Source organism: Corvus moneduloides, chromosome 1, assembly GCF_009650955.1.
Source record: "Corvus moneduloides isolate bCorMon1 chromosome 1, bCorMon1.pri, whole genome shotgun sequence".
Taxonomy (NCBI): Eukaryota; Metazoa; Chordata; class Aves; order Passeriformes; family Corvidae; genus Corvus; species Corvus moneduloides.
In genome coordinates, this window is record NC_045476.1 from 38,276,510 (window position 1) to 38,296,699 (window position 20,190).

The window sequence follows — 20,190 nt, forward strand, 5'->3', positions numbered from 1 at the left end:
CGCCTGCCACACAGCCCCAGCCCCCTGCAGGGGACTGCTGCTCTACCAGTCACAGGCCTGCTTTGCCAGGAATTGTGGCCACAAGGTGCCTATGCTGAGGGCTTGGATCTGTGGCCTCAAATTTATGCTCTAACAAGACTTGTTCTGCTGCTGGCAGTGGGATCTGTTGCAGGGTAGGGAGCTGCTTGCAAAACACATTCAAAATGTAGGTGTGTAATGTTTGTTTTGTTATTTTCAGTTTTAGACAACTAATGAGCTGTTTCTGTTCTCTCAGAAGCTGCTCTTCTTGCTAAGCTTGTGCTTCTGCTTCTTTTTTTCTTTCCCTACTGAAGGATCCACCTCCCCCTATGGAGTCTTACCGCCTGCCAGAAGCCGAGTCTTACCTTCAGAATAACTCAGATCTTGGAACTGGATTATCCCAGAAAAGAAAAGCACTGGGAGAAATGAGCAGAGTCAAGCGATCCAGAATACACTAAGCATATTCTCTGTTCTTAATTTGTACATTTTTAAATTCATATTTATATTTTTTCATTCTTGCCTAAAAAAATTAAAAGCTTTGAGTTTCACCTCTAACTTGTCCTGAGATTAAAATAAATTTGCAGTAATACTTACAGGAAAGATTGCTTTGGTTACCAGTAGCATCTAAAAATATGGCAAGAATTCATCCAAAAAATACTTTAATGTGTCCAAACTATCCCACTAGTGATTTTGTCTGTGGACACAGTTGTATAATAATAGTTAAAAAATAATTTGTAAAACGCTTATCACATCTTTTATCTGTGTTTTGGGGAAAATACCAGTTGATGAGAATTCCATTGCATCTCCCATGTAGTAATGGGCTTAGATTTTTACATTAATTTTTCATCTTTTGGTGTTTTCTATTGGAAGGGAAGAAGGAAACCAGACAAAAAGAACTGGCTTGTAAATTTTTGTACTACTAGAGAGTGTAATAAATTTTCTATAGATCACAGGTGCTGTTGCTGCCATCCTGAGTGCTAATGAATTTGCTCTGCAACTGTAGAAACAATTCTGTTACTCAAGAGGTGAAGTTTGTCTTGACCATGTTCCCTGTTTGACTCTGTTACAGGAACCAGAGCCAGACAAAGACTTCAGTTTCTGGCAGCTGGAAATGTTCTTAGTCAGACAACCACAGTATTTGACAAAGTGTTTGACCTTTTCAGTAACAGTGGGGTCTGGGTCTGGGTTTACTGAACTTTGTGTATGTGAGTGCACTGTCATAGTCTGGGCAAAAGTGTGCTCGTGGAACTTGAAGAGCTGTATTTAAGCAGCTGGAATTACTACAGCCTGTTTGAACAGAAAAGCACAGCATTCAGTTGCACAGGACCAGTGGAGTTGTCTGGAAAAATTCATGTAACATTGAAGTCTATTTAATTTACCTCTTTTTTTGTTTTGAAGGCAAGGGTGTATTCTACATTTATTTTCTAGCTGCTGAATACTGTTGTCTAGAAGGAGTTTGCATCAGTATTTGTTGCAGATCCAAGACTGAGCCACAAGCGTCTAAGCCCTGTGCAACCTGGAGAATCACTCTGGGCTGGGCAGAACTAACCCTTTGCTGCTTGGGGAAGAGACAAGGCAGCTGAGCTGTGGGTCTCCAGGTGAGAGAGAACAGGAAAGCACCTTGTCTTTATGTGCAAGGCTGTACTTTGTGCTTCTGCTTCCTACTTTACTGCAGTGGATCTTTTGTCAGAGAGCTCTGCAACCTGCTGTCAGAATGACCTGAAGGAATTGTCAGGAAGGATTGCAAATGAATGTGAGGGATTTGATTCTTTTAAAGAAGTGAAATATGTCCCCCTATCACTGGGGGCTGGGCTGTGACAAGACTGCTATGTTGAGTTGCAGTGACTACAGTCTTATCACCTGCTTTGGTTTTTTTGTTCATGACCGCTTGATGCTTTTTGGTATTTGTGGACATCAAACACCTCCAACTTGTTCCAAATCCTCATACTGAAAATAATGCTGCTGTTAATGCTTTACATCACATTTTGAATTAACTTTAACCTTGAATTAACTGTTGGTTTCACTGTTCTACCTCTGAAGTGCTGTTTTGCATTGCAGGCATTTGAAATAGGTGTGAACATTACCAGACAAGACCTAAGGTTCCTGTGACTTTTTCTTCCCTGTCCCCAGAAGGGTGGAAGAGTGTTGTTGCTATTCTCACTTTAAATAAAAACCCACTCCCTGATCCACTTAACATAAGCTTTAAAAGAAGTCTTGGAGCCACACAGTTCCTGCAGCAGCTGTGAATCCTGAGGCAGGGCAGAATGGGGAGCAGCTAAAATCAGGCACATACCAACATGCAGGGAAACCAGTAACCTGGGATCTGAGTACTACATATTCTCCAGTGTGCACTGCCCTGGTGGACACTGGTTTAAAGGCAGAGGGGAGGCAGGACAGTGAGGGGGTGCTGGGGAAACAGGAGCAGAAAGCAGCCAGAGCCAGCTCCTCTTCTGTGCTGGGCCTCAAACACTGCCCTGCCATCCAGCACACTGCTGTCCATATGTCACACATGGGGGGAACACAACACAAGCAAGACAAACTTGGGAAATGTAAATTCAGTTGGTGCTGTTAAGATAAATTTATTTTCTTCAGCTTTCTTCACAGGAAACATCACGAAAGTGCTTTACAGAGTTTGAATACCATTACTCTACCGTGGGACAAAAGGACAACAGATGTGTGCAGTCCACAGTTAGAAGTTGTCATATGCGGCAGCCATGATAGGTAAACCAGGGTAAAAAAAAACCCCTATTGACAGAAATATATATAGTTCAGGTTTTGAACTTAAGCTATGATATAAACATAATTGTATAAATATACAGGCACCATTAGGTTCCTGTGTTAACTGTGGGGGCCACACAGGGATTCTCAGAAACAGATCAGATTGAACTCTACTTTGTTGAAACAGCTTCTGCTGTGCTCCATAGGCTCCCAGCCAAACCATTTTCCCAGACAGACAGTATCATTCTTTCTTTTGCACTGCACTGAGCACACAATTATCTTCATTTCTTCACATTAAGTCTGAAGCTGAGACATTCTGGTACATTGTTGAAAACAAATTCAGGTTGGTGGTTTTTTTCTTTCCTTTTCACTTACAGAGAGATCCTCTTACAATTCTTCCCTCAGTAATCTCTTCATTAAAAAAAAAAAAAGCTTTAGGCTAGATCCTGCTGTCCAGGTAAGACAATTTTGTTTAAGCTAGAACGTTACCAGTCATGCAACCCTACTCCTTCCCATAGCTGAGCTGTGTTGTACTGTAAACAGTGCTACTGCCTCCCTTTTGCTGTATTTAGTGGGAATTAGGCTCCCATGTAGCCTTTGAGGCTCTAGGTTTCAGTTCTTCAAGAAGACTGCACTTACTTGCTAGGCAATTTTGCAGTGTTTGTGATACTACAGCCCTGACAAAAAACAGTGCAGCATCATCAAGACTCAGGAGTTCTTGCCTGCTGCTTTCTAAGTGGTGAATAATTCAGGCACCTGACTAAGAAATCCTTGGCATGGTAATAATGTAGATGAACAGAAGGAAGAATACTCTAGGGCAAAGAGAGGTCAAAGCAAGAGAATTTTGCTGAGCTTTGAGTTCCAGGGGAAAAAATGAGCAGAGCCCATTACCCCGCTGTCATGCCAGTTTCCAAAGCCACTTTGCCTTTTACCCAATTCCGAGTAGAGACACAGTGCACGGTCACAGAACTTGGCAGCGCTGAAGGTTACTGGGCAGTTAGTAAGTAACAGTACAGAGCTACAGTGGCAAGACAGGGCTTTGGTGAGTGTAGCAGCAGAGATGAGTCTTCCAGTGGCGGGGGAGAGGGTATGAAGTATTACATTCTAACAACTCTCAGATTCATTGGCTTTGTTTTCCCCCCCACGTCCTCAAAAAGTAAAAAATTCCAACTCCCCTTGGCCAACTTAATCAATTCCCAGCAGCCACAACTGATTTTTGACAGAATACCACTGTAATAGAATACCTATCAGATACAGTTATTGGATGCAAAAGCCAAGGTACATTCTGCTCAACCAAGTGTCATCATTAGTACTGGAAGCAGCTGCTCTCTAGGATGCAGTACTCTGATAATTGAGGTAATGCAGCTCTCAAGGGCCAGGCTGTGCATCCTACCAGGCTTGAGTCTGCCCTTATGCCACATCCTTTGTATCTGTAAACATAACATGACTGGGAAATGCAGTCAGCACTTAAAGACAACATCATTTACAGCTGCTCTTTAAAGCACAAGCTGATGAGAATGAAGAGATGACACAAACCACAAAGACTAAGCCTGCCCTGCAGTGTTGCCTCATCTCAAATATTGTAATCCAGTTTCAATATCCAGTTAAATACTACTACAGGTATATTAGACCAAGCATGGCTGAATCCATGCTGGTCAGAGACTAATAGTAATGCATCTGCTTCATCTCTGGCACAAAGACAATAATCTGGAAATTTAAAACAAGTTTCTATGAGACTTGTTCACTGGCACTTGATTCTGGCTGTTACACCTAGACTTCAAGTGACATGATCTCAAATAACATTTTAATGAAACTGACCTTGTGTGGCAGAAAAAAACTGCATTGAAACCAGTGAAGTTAAGCTCTGGGAGCCCAGACATATATTTTGCGTTTTTCTCAATAAATTTGTTCTCTTGTATCAGCCAGTTTTTATGGTTTGAATCATTTTGCTATGGTTGTACGTACTCTGAAAGATACAGAATAAGTGGTTTGTTCTAATTTAAAAAAGGAAGCTTATGACAATATTTTAACTAACAGTTTTCTGTAGGCAAGTTACTTGCAATAAAGCAGACAGATGTAATGACTTCGTTGCTGTTACTGAGCTAGAATGGAAATTCAGTACAGAAGATAAGAGACATGAAAAGGAACAGAAAACATCAGACTGAGTAAAATTTAGTAAGCGCTTGCCATGCTACTCACTGACCAGAAGAGTGAATTATATACATGAAACTGAAGACTTCAGTACATCAAATGGCAAAAGCCAATCCCCATGGAAGTTATTAGGTTGATGGTGATTGCCAGGATACTCTAATTGACTCTGTAAACTTGGCAAATCAGGGGCAGGTGAGTTGTCAACAGAAAAAACCAAGGCAATAAATACTGGAAAGGTTTTAAACCATTCATACATGCTCTGGTAGTAGTTGTGACATGAGTCTGAATTAGTTGTGATCTTTCAAGGGGACGATCTAGGCATCACCATGGGCAGCTTGATGAAGACATCTGCTCACTGTGTAGTTGCAGTCAAGAAAGCGAGTAAGATGTTAGGCTGTATTAAAGACACAACAATATGGAAAAATATTACAGCATCTGTTTCTCTTAGAGGTCCTCAATGAATATATGCTGTTTCTTCAGCACCTTAAAAAAAGTGACAGGAAAATAATAAGAGAATGGTAGAAGCAGCTCCTTGGAGCTGGAAAGACAGTAAGACTAAGGTAGTTTATTTGTTAAGAGGGGCATAGATGATAAACATCTTAAAAGTAATTCTCCTTCCCACCATATAACAAGATACATACTTTAAAGTCATTTTAAGCCACCTACAATATATGGACTTTAATATCACTCATTACCATCATCATCATAAGTATTCCAAAAAGCCCCATGTTATTCTTCAGTGCTTATGTGCTTATTCAGCTAGTTAAACATTTCCTCTGAAGCAACTGCTACAGTTTGCTGAAGCTTCACACTAATCATTTCTGACAGAGAACTGTCACTGCTGATGCACAGTAACAACTGTCTTAGAGGTGCTGCAATGATAAAAATGTCAATAAGAGAAGATAACTGTTGGGCCTCATCTCTGTCCAGGACCCATCAGAACTCATTTGTCTGCATGCAGGCCACCATCGTGTTCTCTGTTTTTTTGAAGTCCCATTGTAAAAGCTGAGCAATGAACCTTGAAAGCACCAGCAAATACAGACAAAGGCATATTCGTAAGTTACTGCTTCATGTTACTCCAGCTGCAGTTAACAGATAAGTCAGGAGGTAATCACCTCTGCTGTATCTGTATTCCTTCCTCTTACCTATCCCTTCTGCTTACCCCACTCAGCACAAGTTCTTGATAATTTCTTCCCTTTGTTATTTCATAAAAACCCCTCCATGGCCAACATGACCAACATGACCAACATTTCCCTTTTGTTCATTCCCTTCCTCTACGGTTTGCCTTAATACCAGATTTTACAAGTTTTGAAGATTATTCTCTCTTCCCATTTGCCTTGTCGCTGCATGCCACTTCAGCTTAAATAAGGGAAAGAATAAAAAGCAGGAAGAAGGTGTTTACACACGGAGAGGAGAAGAATAATACATTCCTACAACAAATACCAGGAGTGAACATTTCTGGTTCACATGATTTGAACAAACTTTAAAACAGCCACATTATAGGAGATGGCTATCAACTGTGAGCAGGATTTTATTTGTCACGGGGTTTACAAAATATAGCAATATTGATTTTAATATGTTCCACATAAAAACAAAGAGCCTCATATTAATATGCCATTTAGGTTGCACAGATAATTGGAGAGAGGAAATACCAGTTAAGAGTGCTCAGCCTGAACTTTTTCCTTACCCATACATACTAAAATAAGTCTAATTACATAATACTTAAATAGGACGTATATTACATTCCATAGAAATAAGCCTTTGCCAAAATAGTATTAAAATACTACAATAAAAGCTAATATAAAGATCTTTTAATAAAGATTTTTAGTCCTCTGTAGAACCTTCCATCAGCCCCAGCCCTTGACAAAGAACAGCTTTGGCCTCACAACACCCCTGTGAGGTAGGTTGTTGGTTTTTTGGTACAGCTGGGGAAACTGAGGCAAAGTGAAACTAAATTACTTGAACATAGCAGCTCAGCAGAAAACCAAGGCCAAATCCCACTCTCTTGGTCCCATGCTTCCCCTGCTCTTGCTATGAAACAGGCTTGGCTTCTTTTCAGTGCACACAGTTGTTTCAGATGATATTTTCCAATCCAATATTCCAGACACACGACTTTTCCTGGTGACTCATTAATACTGTGATATGTCTTTAGTATTTGTATTCTGGCTAAGCGGAACTTCACTGAAGTGAACACTGAACTTCATTAACCTTGCTGCATCAACACATACTCTTAAGCAACTGAAAATAAACTCATGATGTATGTACCATTTAGAAGATACTTCCCCAAAAAAAAGTCTTCACAGCTATTTGAAACAATGTCTCGGCCTTTTATCATGCAGAAGTGAAAAATAATTTTCTTAAATACACAAGTTACTTCCGAAGAGGATTGTTGAGCCATCTTGAAATTTGTCCTCAGTTCTCTCTTTAGGCAACAGGTCAGACAGCTTCATACCAATGCAAAATTCTACCTTCTCTCTGAACAGATTCTCCCAATTTGTTGAAAGGAAGAAATAAAATTGGCTGCCTTCCCCAAGTACTGGACTTTAAACAGTTTTGCTGATTTAAAGTCAGATGAATCTGTCACTTGTGCAAGCAGTACCTATACAGGCAGCACTTGTACTATCCAACATCTTACGCTCCACTCCCTGCCTCAGGCTACGCACTTAATGTTATCATTTAGAAAACAGCCCTCGTAATCCCTCTCTTCTTATAGCACCTATGTTTTATTTGCATAATTTCCACTCTCCCTGATTTATTTATTTATTAATCTTCCTTCCTGCTCTATTTCACTTCAAACAGAACATGGTAGAACTACAGGTGATGCTTGAGGAGCCAAACTTTAGATACACAATATTTATGACTTAAGACTCCTCAGTTCTGTTTTCTGCTGTCATTTCTTCCTTCATCTGCTAGAGCTTGCAGGCTCTCATATTAACCTCAATACAGACAAGCTATCTTTTTAACTTTTTCCGGAGAGTTTATCTGCAAATATGTCAGATTTCCTCCCCTCTGTACATACCTAATTTGTATATCCGAAGTTTAAGTACACTTACTATTTTCTTATACTGCCAAACAAAAGCCTCTATTTATCATTAAAAACAAGTTTTAACATTAAAAGCTGAAAACAGGGAGAGAGAATTTGGGAACTAAGTTACAGTCAGGCAACAAAACCTGGATTGTGGGTGTTCATAAAGATTTTATGGTACTCAAGGTGGTTTTGGTATAATTTAGTTACTTGGGCCACTGAGGTATAAATTTCTGACCACATCAATATTGGGAAGAATAACATTACTACCTTGTAAGTAAGCAACCTTATTTAAGCACATGAAGCTGTATTAATCCCTGTTCCATTTTAGTTAGGGTATTTGACAGAAAACCACAAGCGACTTTAAAACTGCTCAACCAGGCAGAAATTAGAAAGGCAAAAACTACAACTATTGCAGAAGCTCAGATAAGCAAACTCCAAGATGTGCAGCCCAATCAAATTTATATTGTGTTTACTTGACCTGAACAGCACAGAGGTCTCAGCCATGGTGTGTTAAAAGTTGCCAAGAGCTGACGGATGCAGTCAAATACCAAAAGCCCTATTCCCTGTGGTGTCAGGCCTCTAGCACAATTTGTACCATTAAAATTCATGTAAGTTACTGTGGACATGACTGCTAAAGCTAGCTACAAATACAAAACTGAAGTAGCAGGACACAGTCACTTTTAGTTGTCCATTCCTCTTCATTTGTGAATAAGATTAAACATGACACAGCTAAACTGGGAGAGACAGGGAGGGGCAAAACTAATCCTCTCCTACATTTATCATCAGCTCAATACAGATTCCAGATACCTACAGTAGACATTTGGGAAGTCCAACTTTATTGAAGTTACCTAGTTTTTAGAATTTTAACATCCTTAAATACAGACTGTAAAATTGAGAAACAAATCCAAACTGTTCTTTTCCCAGTAAGCACTGGACATTTCAACGTTCTACCAGTAAGTTGGTACCTTCATGGCTCTGTTTTATTGTAAGCCAAAGAAATAAAAACCTTTAAACTGGGAATTAACAAGCAACCCACCATAAAAGGGTGTCACAGGCCAGGGAGTCCCTGAAGCAGCACACAACTGCATTAAACTGACTGGCATCAAGGACAACTGAAAACCCTTCATTTATGGAATACGCCTTCAAACAAGCATTTTGAAGGAACGAAAAGGACATTCTTAGCATGCCTCGAATGAATGCAACAACAAACCAGATAAAGTTGGACTTCAGAGTCTCCAAAGCATACCAAGCTTCCACAGAGGACTGACTTTCAAAATTTCAGGCATGCAAAACAATTACTTGGTACAAGGAAGATACTGACAACTGGCATTTTGATAGTTGCTGGCAGCTATATTTAACACAAGAAACACTTCTTTTAAAACAGTTTTAACATTCTGTACTACAGAAATCTGCAGCGCTTCTGATTTTTTTTCCTTATGCCTCCAGAAAGAAACTGGAATGATATGCTTGAGAGAAGCCCCCAAAGGAACACCTTTAGTTATCAGTACCTGATGGGCTCCAGTGATAGCAGCCATCTAGAGGCTGGGTTTTTCTTCCCCATTCTTTAATTTAGCAGAGGTACTTTCAAGTGAAAAGCAAATCAAAGCTACATTCATACTCAACTCACCATCTCAAACCAGTCCTATATGGTGGGAGTAAGAAGACACTGTGCCAGATAGCACACTAAACTTCTATGTACAAATAAAAGTTTTATTAATATGCTCTGCTATAAGCTCTGAAATAGAGCCCACCTGGCCATAAGGACAACTGCCCACTCCATGGCCTATCCCTTAAGAAATCCAAATGCTCTGTATCCTCTGCTATTGTACAGTCATGAGCTCAAACTAAAATGTAAAGACTCACTAGACTCCAGAATCCATGTATATTTCCATTTTATTTGATTTGAAACTTTTACAGGGTTTTCTTGAACTGCCAGAATTCATGCCCAAAAACCTCAGATTAAAGGTGGTACAATGGACAGTCTCATCTACCCTTCATACAGGAGACTAAAACTATTCATGTGCATTAGTGATCTCAATCTCTTTAGAGCATCAGGAAAAGCATTTTAAGACTTCACATCTCTACCCCATCAAGTGACATGTCCATTTACCATGAATTCCACAAGAAATTGTGACAACAACATTTTTGCTGGCAACAATGGATTTTCAAGGAAGATACATGGCTCAGAGTCCAAGGTATTGGTATCAGTCTTTCAGCGGGGTTTTGTTTCCAAATGAAGTCTCCAACTTTAGGAACTTGAGCCCTCTCTTTAATAGCAGCTTCTAGCAGAATTTTTATAGACAGTTAACTCTGCAAGGGCAAGGCCAGTTTTAGTCTGTGCATGAAAGAACCAGGTGAAACCCCAGCCCCACTGAAGTCAACAGCAAAATCTGCATTGGCCTCAGAGAAGTAAATTTAAAGCAAGTCAGCAGTTAGTCAAAAGGAACCCAACTGGGTGACTCCTGAACTATCCTTATCTTCTGCACATACACAGTACTCCCACACACATAAGCAAGCTTTGTTTTGCTCCCTTGTTTTTCTTGCCATTGGCAACTCTTATGGATGTTGGGTCTATTTTTTGGCATTTACTCTGAGAAACCTCAACACTGGAGCACACCATTATTGTACTTCATTTTGCTTCTGGTGTAAAAATTCAGAGAAGAGAAAAACAGTTACAGCAGAACACTTCTGGTACTTGACAGGTTTGGTTCACTGAAACAGTTACAGGCAATGTCCTATATTCCTAGTGTACCAGTGCCATTTTGCCTACTTCCACTAAATTAAGTAACTTAACAAGTCACTGCTTTCCGTCATTACTAAACTTCCTGACTGTGAATAAACACCATTTATGAATTATACTTGGAGGATTGCTGCCTCAGAGAGCTGCATGCTTCACAGAAGTAGCCAAACAAATCAGGCTTACCAGCTTTAGTTATCTCTCTGCATATTAAGTTATTCTGCTTATCAAGTAAGCATCACTCCTCAACAAACAAATAATTGTTTTTGATAGAAGATAGTTTTTATCTAGTACCCCTACTGCCACATGTCTCATTTTTAAAGGACAAATTCTGAAGACTGTAGTTGGGAGTCTGGATACCTCTGTGTCAAATCAAAACTCTAAGTCTTAGTGCTTTAGGGTGAGAAAGACAAACTTCATGACAAAAACCAAAATAAACCCTATTTCACTACAACATCTTATCATTGTTTAAATATACTGCAAATCGATATCAGAAACAAGGCAGGCATTTTTTTTATGGGTAATAGAAAAAAAAAAACTTAAACAGACAACTTTGAAAATGGCTAATGCAAACAAACTATTCAAACCCATCATTCCTGAAATCTGATACTTGAATGAGTTTTAATTTGTTTTGCAGTTACTTCCGTACAGCACTCTAGAAAGGTAAACAAACTACAGCTCTGTTGTACTTGGATAGTGTGAGTGGTATGGGACGCTCCAGAAGTCTCTAGTAGGCTATGGCTACACACGACAGGATTCCTCAGAAGGGGAACGAACAGGTTTGTCATTAAGGTCACTTAAATCTTTGTTATAGCAAATTGGAACCAAATGGCTGACTTCTGCAGGATTTCTGACAGGAATCCAGTAGAGCTGGTTTCAAGTTTCAGATGGCCACTAAAACAGCTGTAACCTTCTCTTCCAGAAGTTGTGATCCACATGGTGTCCACAATGAATGCATCAAGTCTGAGGTAGTCAACCTTTACGAAGGCTCAGTATCTGAACATAAAAAGATTTTGAAATGACCACTGGCTGTAGGTATCTTTCTGAGCAATTAAAGAACACTGATGACTCTTGTTCAATCATTTACATTAATTTGCCCCATATCCAATGGAGAAGTTGCAACATATTACGCTTCCATAGTGCAGGAGAACCAATCACTTACGTCAAAGTAGTCTGCACTTGCTGCAGTAGATCCAGCAGAAATAAGGTGGCATGTTCATCATAGCTGTTAGCTGTAGTTTAGTTACCTTAGTAGAAGGGTTACCAAAAAAGCATTCCTTAATTGTACTGTGTGTGCGGCTCTACTGATCCCCAAGCACAGCATACTGGTTGTCTAGCTGAAGTTTAAGTGCCTGGTTTTTTGAGACCTCATCCCTACCTCTAGTTTTGTATTTTACTACTTCAAAGCTCTTCTCCATTTCTTTATCCCTATGGGAAAATAAATGTAATCAGTAAATATCTTATCACTAACTTGTGAATTGTGAATTTCTAGTCCATTTCCACCCCATCCCAACAAAAACATTATGAACACAGAACAAACAGTAAGATTCAGAGTTTAACAGAATACCTAAACATTCCCAAGCAAATCTTTTAAAACCTTATCTCCAAAATAAGCTCATCACCCAGTACAGTTTAGATTAACAAAGTAAATTTAAGTGCATTTATGAAAAATAGGTTCTAGAGAGCAGAAGTCACTTTCTAGAATGTTCATTCAGAATTTCCTCTTGTTCAATTTACACCATTCAAATCACAAAGCATCAATGACAGCCTGTCTCCTTTTCCACACCAAAAAATACCCGGAGGAAACAAAGCTTCTCCTAAGCTGTATTAAGCAGTAGCATAGGAGGCAGGAGAGAAAAATACCCCAACAAAAAACACCCAAAATCCCCCAACTGAATTATGTATTGGCCTAGTCATCTCTTCTACTGGGAATAAGGTTATAGAAAGATCAGTATTCAAAAATAGGGTGAGACTGAAGTCTTCAGCACCACATAATACGTAACACTTCAGCAAAATTGGGGGAGCTTGTCACTAAATCACAGCTCAGCCAGCCAGTGTATTGATTTGTATTTGCATTAAACCCCATTCCTCCGGTTAAAGCACCTTCACATCTCTAACAAGAAGCCACATGCTCAGGGCTTCCTACATCTGTCTGCTGAAGGAAGGAACACAGCCTCACTATGGCTAGTGTCTGAGGGAACCAGATGCTGTCAATAGCAGAAATATCCAGGGAAATCCTTCAGCCATCAAAGATAACATAACCGGCAGTCTTGTTTGGCTATCTCACCGGGCTACATCCTATCAAAGTTATTTCACAGGAACAGAATTGGAAAATACATTTACTGCCTCTTAGTTATTTCTTTCCTCTATGGACTAGGAAGCACTAGGACAAAGCAAGGACATAGAGAAGGCAGCTGGAAATGTCTCTCGGGGAATCAGTGGAATGCACTTACTTTCGACTGTCTACGAGCTTGGCGGTGGACTGCAGTGATGGGAACTGAGTGTCACTGTAGATCTCTGGTGGTCCTTGCTGTGCTCTCCGTGGCCGCCCGCCCTCCCTGGCGCCGGGTGGCCGGTACACGCCACCAGTCTGCACTGGCTCTGGAGTTTCTGTAACTAGGTAAAAGAACAAGATTCACACGTGAGAACAAGTTTGCATTCATAGCTGAAAAAAACCCAAAACAACCAACACACAAACAAAACTCCACAAAGAAGAAAAATGAATCTTACAAGTATGTTTTTCCACCTTTTAAGCTTTGGAAGCAAGTATTTTAGACAAGGCAGGAAATCAGGTGTCACCTAACTTAACCTACACCCAGTCAAATTTAAATGTGGCTCCACTGTATTGCCTCACGAAGTTTAGGGAATCCAAACTACTAATGAGGACTTCATGTTTCTCATTTGCAATTTATTAGCAACAATTTAAAACACATTTAAAACAGATTTAAACACATAATTACATAGTTGCCAAATCTTATTTAAAACACCTCTCCAGATGCAGAGGGGACTGTCCAAATAGTTTGCATTTAAGGTAAAAATCTAACATGAAGTAACACTAATTAGCTTTACCTCCTTTACAAACAAGAAAGGGCACAGCAGGCTATTTTTCAATTAATTTCTCGGTGGAAAAGAATATTCTGAACTCAGAGGATGACTAAGTAAGTAGTTTATCTCCACTGATATTAATAAACTGTATTTAATAAAAAAAAGTCCTATGCTAGTTAAAGAATCAATCTTGCAATGCCATGTTCTCAGTACTCTAGAACTGATTTGAAAACCATGCTATTAATTGCCACAATAGATCAGATACTGGCTGAACATCCACTGAAGTGTTAAAGCAGCATTTTCAGATCAACAGAAATGCTTCCAACAGGTATTTTACAGACTGCAAAACAGAGGGATCTCCTGCAAAGACAGAATGCTTCCTCCCGTCCCTTTGAAGTTGGAAATAAAAAAACCCTTCCACTTGTGTCTTAAAGTATCTGACAGATACTTTAATTTCAATTCAGTTCCTCAGATCCTTTGACAGGGAGATTTCCTTGATGGTTAGCATGCCAAACAAGCCATTAGGTTCATTAGAGGGTGCCTGAACAGGAACTGTTCCTTGAGCTCTACTCACTGAGCAGCTTAATTCAACCTGATGTAACTGGAAAAAAACAAGTCTGAGTAAATTTACCAATTGGTTCAACAACAGGGGCTGGTGGAGGAGCTGACTTGTTCCAAGGACCAGACGATCTGTCTACACCACCACCACCACCACCAGTCTCTTCCCAACTGTCACCAGGTTCTTCTCTTTTTTCACTTTCATCATCTTCTTTTTCACTATAAGAGACAAATGATCAGCAGCACCTTACAAACAGAGGTTTAAGATTTGCCAGAGGTTACACAGTCCTCATAAGAAAAGACATCATGGCTGCTGTACTAAAGATACTAAATTAAACCAGACCACATTAGTTCTGTAATCACTGTACTAGCAATTCCAGCTGAACAATTTCTGGCATGCTGCTACATAACTTGGCAACTGAGAAGGAAAAAACTCTTAAATGAATTTTTAAAAAAATTCAACTTGAACTAAGAGATCAAAGAAATTGGTATCTTATTTTGAATGTAAAGGCTTTTCTCTTAGTAAGAGAGTCATGCATTTGGAAGCGATTAGAAGATAAAGCAGGAAAGGTCTACAAGTCCAGCTTCCATAAAATACTTTAGTCAAGAGGAAGAAACAGAGGAGGAGTGTTGAAAGCAAGCAAGTCCTGAGCTCACTCTTCCTATAACCACAATCCCCTAAGAAGCACTATTATATGTATGGGTAATATACAATCCACAAACAAACTTAGATCTCTTTTTTTAAAGCAGGCAATCAAAAAAAAAGCACAAGAGACAAAAATTTAATTTTTTCAAAGACAGACCAAATGCAAAAGCTTGGCTGTATTTTATTTAGACTATTTCATTTTGCATAGATGTAGTCAGACACCCAAAATAATTTGCTGGTAAAAGCTACTACAGAAAGCTGTGTGGTAGAATGGGACAGATGTGGAGGGTGACGCTGTTGAAAAGAATCAAGACACTGATCTCAACAGCAGCAAAGTGTGAATTCAGAAGTTCATAATACACCAAATCCTACTAATCATGACCTTTGTAAGCTTTCTCTGTAAGTAATGATCAGTGAACAGAAAAAAATGCCTTTAAATGCCCTTTCACTGTTCATCCAAACACAGTAACAATCATAGTAAGGTGGTCCAAGGGCCTAAACACATCACTACCTTATTTTAAATGACAGTCAGAAGCCATGTCTACAGACTTAACTACAATAGAGCAAGCACAGGGAGCATCCCATCCCCTCCAGACACTCTGTATCTTTGTTTCAGCAAAGAGATCTCCAGAGATGGATAATTTATAACCTCTAGTAGGATTTTCTTCCATTTACTTCTCCCCTCTTCCCTTGAATCCACTAATTTAATCGTTACAAAATCCTGTGGCAGAAACTTCCACATGCCTGAAAATCTGCCACAGCATGAAAAGTATCTGGAATGCTGGCCTTTGTCTGGAAAACCAAATTAGAGGCTTTTCAGTCAAACAGTACCTGCAGTCAGTGAAGCTGCAGCCCACTGGTTGTCTAATCAGACATGTGATTATCCACTGTGACACTTCAATGCCATGGACAGCTTGTGGGACAAATTCATGCAAATAGCCTAAAAGGACTAGTTAACTAAAAGGAGTGGGGGGAATGCTGTGATCCAAAAAAGTAAGTAATTCCAAAAATGTCAGACCTGCTCAAACAGTGAAGCAAGCATCTATTGCACTGGTTACAGGTAGGTTGATTTTAAGATTACATTATTTTAAACATCAATATCTGGACAATGAGGATTATCTGACATTCTCAGTCTACAAATGAGGTCACAAAAACCATTTTCTGACCCGACAAAACATTTTTCTTAACCAGGACAGACAACAGTAGACTTACTTTGCACCAGACCACAGGAAAAGTCTAATGAAAAAATGAACAAGGAATCATGAATTGGATTCATAAACACAATCCTGTGGGATCTTATCATGGGAGACTACTTTTACCAACTGTATTTTTGGTTTTTTGAAATACAAATGCAATGGTTCAGGAATTTGCTCCCCAACTGAAGATACTGAGTAGATTGAGTCAGATACCCTTACAGCAGTCAAATGATTCAGTGGGAATTACTGTCTGCACTCCTCTGAGAAATTCCTACTTGACTATCTTTATGGATGGGAACGTTAAGCATTTGTAATAAAAAGTCCTGAGTCCCAAGCAAAAAAGATAGATCTAGAGTAGGAATAGAGATTAAGAAAATAAAGACAACATTGGCAGAGACCAGTCAAACTTAAGTTACCCAGTAGCAAACTTGTGTACTATCAGAAACATATCAAACCTCTCTTTAACTGGACTCCACGGGAACAGCTCTGAAGAAAAAAACCATCCTTTTTAGATATCAGTAATGATTATACTAAAGAAAAAAAAGAAGAAAAGGTAGTACCTTATTTGCATGGACTGAACTCTAAGACCACTATAATCAATTTCTTCCTTTTGCTCAAACTCCTTCCAATCATCCTCTTCCTGTAAGAGGAGAGAAATATAAGGTGTCACCTTCTTTGCAACCAAAGTAGAAAAGAAGAACGTAACTAAGATAATACAAAAAAACCTGAGAGTGAAGGTACAGTTCCAGAAGAAACCAAACTGTGCTCCCCGCTGCCAAGAGGGGAAAGGATTGCATGCCCTCATCCCCTAACTTACTGTGTGTCACCTGGGATGCACCTGAGAGCTGACTTTAACTCACTAAAACAGCTAAGAAATGCCCCAGCAAAACGTCACTCAAGTGAAAGAAAGCCACATAATCTCAGCAAAAACACATCAGGAAGTCGAGGAACAACATAATGTATGGAACAGGACTGTGCAGTCATGACCAGGGCAATACAAGGGCAAGACCTCTCCCTGTCACTAACAGTAGGCTTTCATGACAGCTTAAATGCACACAAAACTTCAAATTTACTTTTCCATCACCTATTTCATGAGCCAAACAAAAAGAACATTTGGAATAGCTTACAGTGGATTTATGACAAAGATTAATAACGGTACATTTGACTTTTTCACATTCACAACCAAGTTTATAGTCTTGTTTCCTGAGCAGTGTTTTTATAACAGTAAAAAGGTCAGCTTCAAAACCACAGCAATCTTAGTACACAAAATATGTGTATCTTTCAAGAGAACTACTTTAGGGTTTTAAAATGGGAGTTTGTTTGGGGAAAGAGGGACTCTCCTAAGTGAAGGCGATTTTGTCCTACGGTGTCATCAGGAGATTCTGGGATTATTAAGGTAGACCAAAAATGGACTAGAACAGATACACAGTCCTCCCATGTTCCCAGTCCCAGCTTTAAGACACACACAGCCTAATTAGTAGTTTACCTAATTCCTACACCCTACGTGAAATGCAGTTATATTACTCCAAATAGGAAGACCTTGTGAGCAAGGTCTGTCAAAGGCACAGACCTCTTTCCACTGAACAGCTGAGAATAAAGCTGCTTTTAGAGCCCTGTGCTGGGATCTTCTACACAGTCAATCTCCAAAAGAAAAACTCTGACCTGCTTTAGAGTAACAGCAGAAGCAGGAAGCGACCTCATGTTAACTTGCACTGCCTGCTGAAGATTCAGTCTTCTGGAAGAGCAGGAGTCTACAGCTCTAAAATATTTTAGATTTCTTACATTCCCATCTCCATGGAAACATTACAGTTTCCAAGCTAATGTACCTTTCACATTTAGTGACTTTTGTTTCTAATCCAAGTACTAGCTTCAGTCAAAGCCAAATACTATTCTGCAAGCAAGTGAGCAGAAGAGCAGCTGAAAGATTACCACTGACCTTGATCTACTTAGAAAGCTACTGCATGTGTCAAACTCCCCAGGTTAAACAATAGGAAACAGCAGACTATTTCTTAAAATTCATTTTGAAATATACAGCATTAGAGCTCTTGTAACTGCTTCTGGTTTTAGTAATCCATCTAGCACAACGAGAAAATATCCTTAAATCACTGATCCTCTACATAAGCATGAAGGAAGTGAGGTATATAACTTCCAAAACCCCTTTCACAAGACATCTTTTTGTACTCTGAGAGTATAATATCATTGGGATAGATAAAGATTCGATTTGTACCAGAAAGACAGGGAACACATCCTCAGACTACTGTATGCTGATGCCTCCAAAGGAAAACAATACCAAGAGGCAAAAAAACCAAGCCAGAAATAAAGAGATAAAAGGCACAAGTAATTTTTTACGTCCTATCCGTCCTGTCTACAGCAGACAAATATATAACAAAGGTACTGCACGTGTCAAGCTCCACAATTTAAAAAACATCAGGAAACGGCAGAGTATTTCTTAAAACGCCTTTTAAAATTCACAGCATTAAAGCTCTTATAACTACTTCTGATTTAAATTTCATTACTTCGGTGCTGATGTTGTGGACAGGGAGAAAAAGGGCGGAGGAAGAAACAGAGCTACCAACTCAACTAAGGACATTTAAGCTTCTCCTGCATGCTCATCGTTTCACTTTTATATGCTATCAAAAACAACAACAAAAAAAATTACTGGCAGCAAAACCCTTCCTGGCAACAAGGCACAGAGCTCAGAGGACTCTGGGGGAATCATATCGCCAAGGTCCACAGGCCACGCTGCACAGCTCCAGGTGGCACCCGACGCAAACCTCCGGTTCCGGCCGCAACACCCAGAAACATGGGAGGGAGTGCCGGGCTGAACCGCAGCTGCAGAGCGGGAAGGGGCCCCGCTTTCCCGCCTCCCACAGGGCCGAGACGCCCGGCGAAGGCTCCCCCCACCCCGCCAGCAGCAGCAGAAGCAGCGGCAGCGCCCGCCCGGTAGCCCCGGGGCGGGGCCGGGAGCGCCGCCAGCCCCGCGCGGCCCCGGGCGCCGCATGGCCGGGCGGCGGCGGCGCCCCCTGCCGGCAGGAACCCGCGGCCTCCCCGCCCGCACCTTGCTCGCCGCCTTGGCCGAGGAGCCGCCGGCGGCGCCGGAGGCGGCGGCGGCCCCGGAGCCACCGCCCTCAGTCGGTCGCGGGGTCCCCGCGCCCGCGCCCGCCGCGTTGGAGCCAGCGTTGGAAGCGCTGGAGGCGGCAGCGGCGGCGGCACTTCGGCTGCTCTTCTCCTTCCGCTTCTTCTTGTCCCGCTTCGCGAAGAAGTCGTCCAGGCTCCGCTCCTCGGTCTCCGCCATGGCGGCGGCCGGGCGGGTGAAGGCGGGCAGCGGCGGCCCGGGCCAACAGGTGAGCGGCGGGGCCCTCCCGCTGCTCGGCGAGCGCGGCCGCCCGGCTGCGGCTGCTGCGGCGGCTGCGGCAGCTCCTGCCCGGGCCCGCCCGGCGGCCCGCGCGCCCCACGCCTGACGCGGCCCGCAGGGAGCGGACGGGCTGAGGGGAGACGGGGCGGGGCCGCGCCCCTCACCGCGCATGCGCCGCCACCTTGCGGCCAATGAGCGCCGCCGGCCGCTCGGGGGAGTCTCCAAAAAAGGGGCGAAAGGCGCTGACGTTGCGGCGCGTGAGGATGCGCGCGGCGGGAGCGGGGAGGGCGGTGGCGAAGCGGCCGCGGATTGGCCGAGTCGGGCGGGGCGGGGCGGGGCGTGCGCGCGCGCCCAGGGCCGGGCTCGCGCCGGCCCCTCCCGTGCCGCCCTTCCGCGTGCCGGCCGGGCTGGAGAGCGCGTGGGTGTGACGGGCTGTGGGCGAGCCGGCCGCGTGCGCGCCCTCCGTGCTTGCCGGGGGGCCCCGTGGCAGCGTGTGGCCAGCAGGTCGGGGGAGGTGATCCTGCTCCTCAGCTCAGCCCTAGTGAGGCCACATATGGAGTGCTGTGTTCAGTTCTGGGCTCCTGAGTACAAGAAAGACAAGAAGCTACTGGAGGGGGTCCAGTGGAGCGTCTCAAAGATGATTAAGGGACTGGAGCATCTCTCTTATGAGGAGAGACTGCAGGAGCTGAATCTGTTCAGTCTAAAAACACAGAGGGGATCTCATAAATTCACATAAAT

The 20,190-nt window shown here is 41.8% G+C and overlaps 2 protein-coding genes across 5 annotated transcripts in view; one reads left to right on the plus strand and one right to left on the minus strand.

Annotated features, from left to right (window-relative positions):
• TOPBP1 (DNA topoisomerase II binding protein 1) overlaps nt 1–5,999 on the plus strand; it is a 28,841-nt gene extending 22,842 nt beyond the window's left edge. For both annotated transcript variants that reach the window (XM_032106439.1, XM_032106445.1), the window contains one exon: nt 333–5,999. In XM_032106439.1, coding sequence (XP_031962330.1) covers nt 333–476 — 144 coding nt within the window. In that variant the 3' untranslated portion in view covers nt 477–5,999. The remainder of the gene's footprint in view (nt 1–332) is intronic.
• Nucleotides 2,582–19,494, minus strand: CDV3 (CDV3 homolog). Of its 3 annotated transcripts, none has more exons than XM_032106477.1 (5): nt 19,156–19,494; nt 16,658–16,737; nt 14,329–14,474; nt 13,106–13,268; nt 2,582–5,281 (listed from the first exon to the last, which is right to left on the minus strand). In XM_032106477.1, exons 1-5 carry the CDS (start codon nt 19,390–19,392, stop codon nt 5,257–5,259), a joined length of 651 nt encoding a protein of 216 aa, XP_031962368.1. In that variant the 5' UTR covers nt 19,393–19,494; the 3' UTR covers nt 2,582–5,256. The 3 variants fall into 3 exon arrangements, with proteins under 3 accessions (XP_031962368.1, XP_031962358.1, XP_031962377.1); XM_032106467.1 differs by lacking the exon at nt 2,582–5,281 and adding an exon at nt 6,399–12,080 and having other exon boundaries at nt 19,156–19,493; XM_032106486.1 differs by lacking the exon at nt 2,582–5,281 and adding an exon at nt 6,399–11,648 and having other exon boundaries at nt 19,156–19,491.
• Nucleotides 19,495–20,190: the final 696 nt, after the last annotated feature.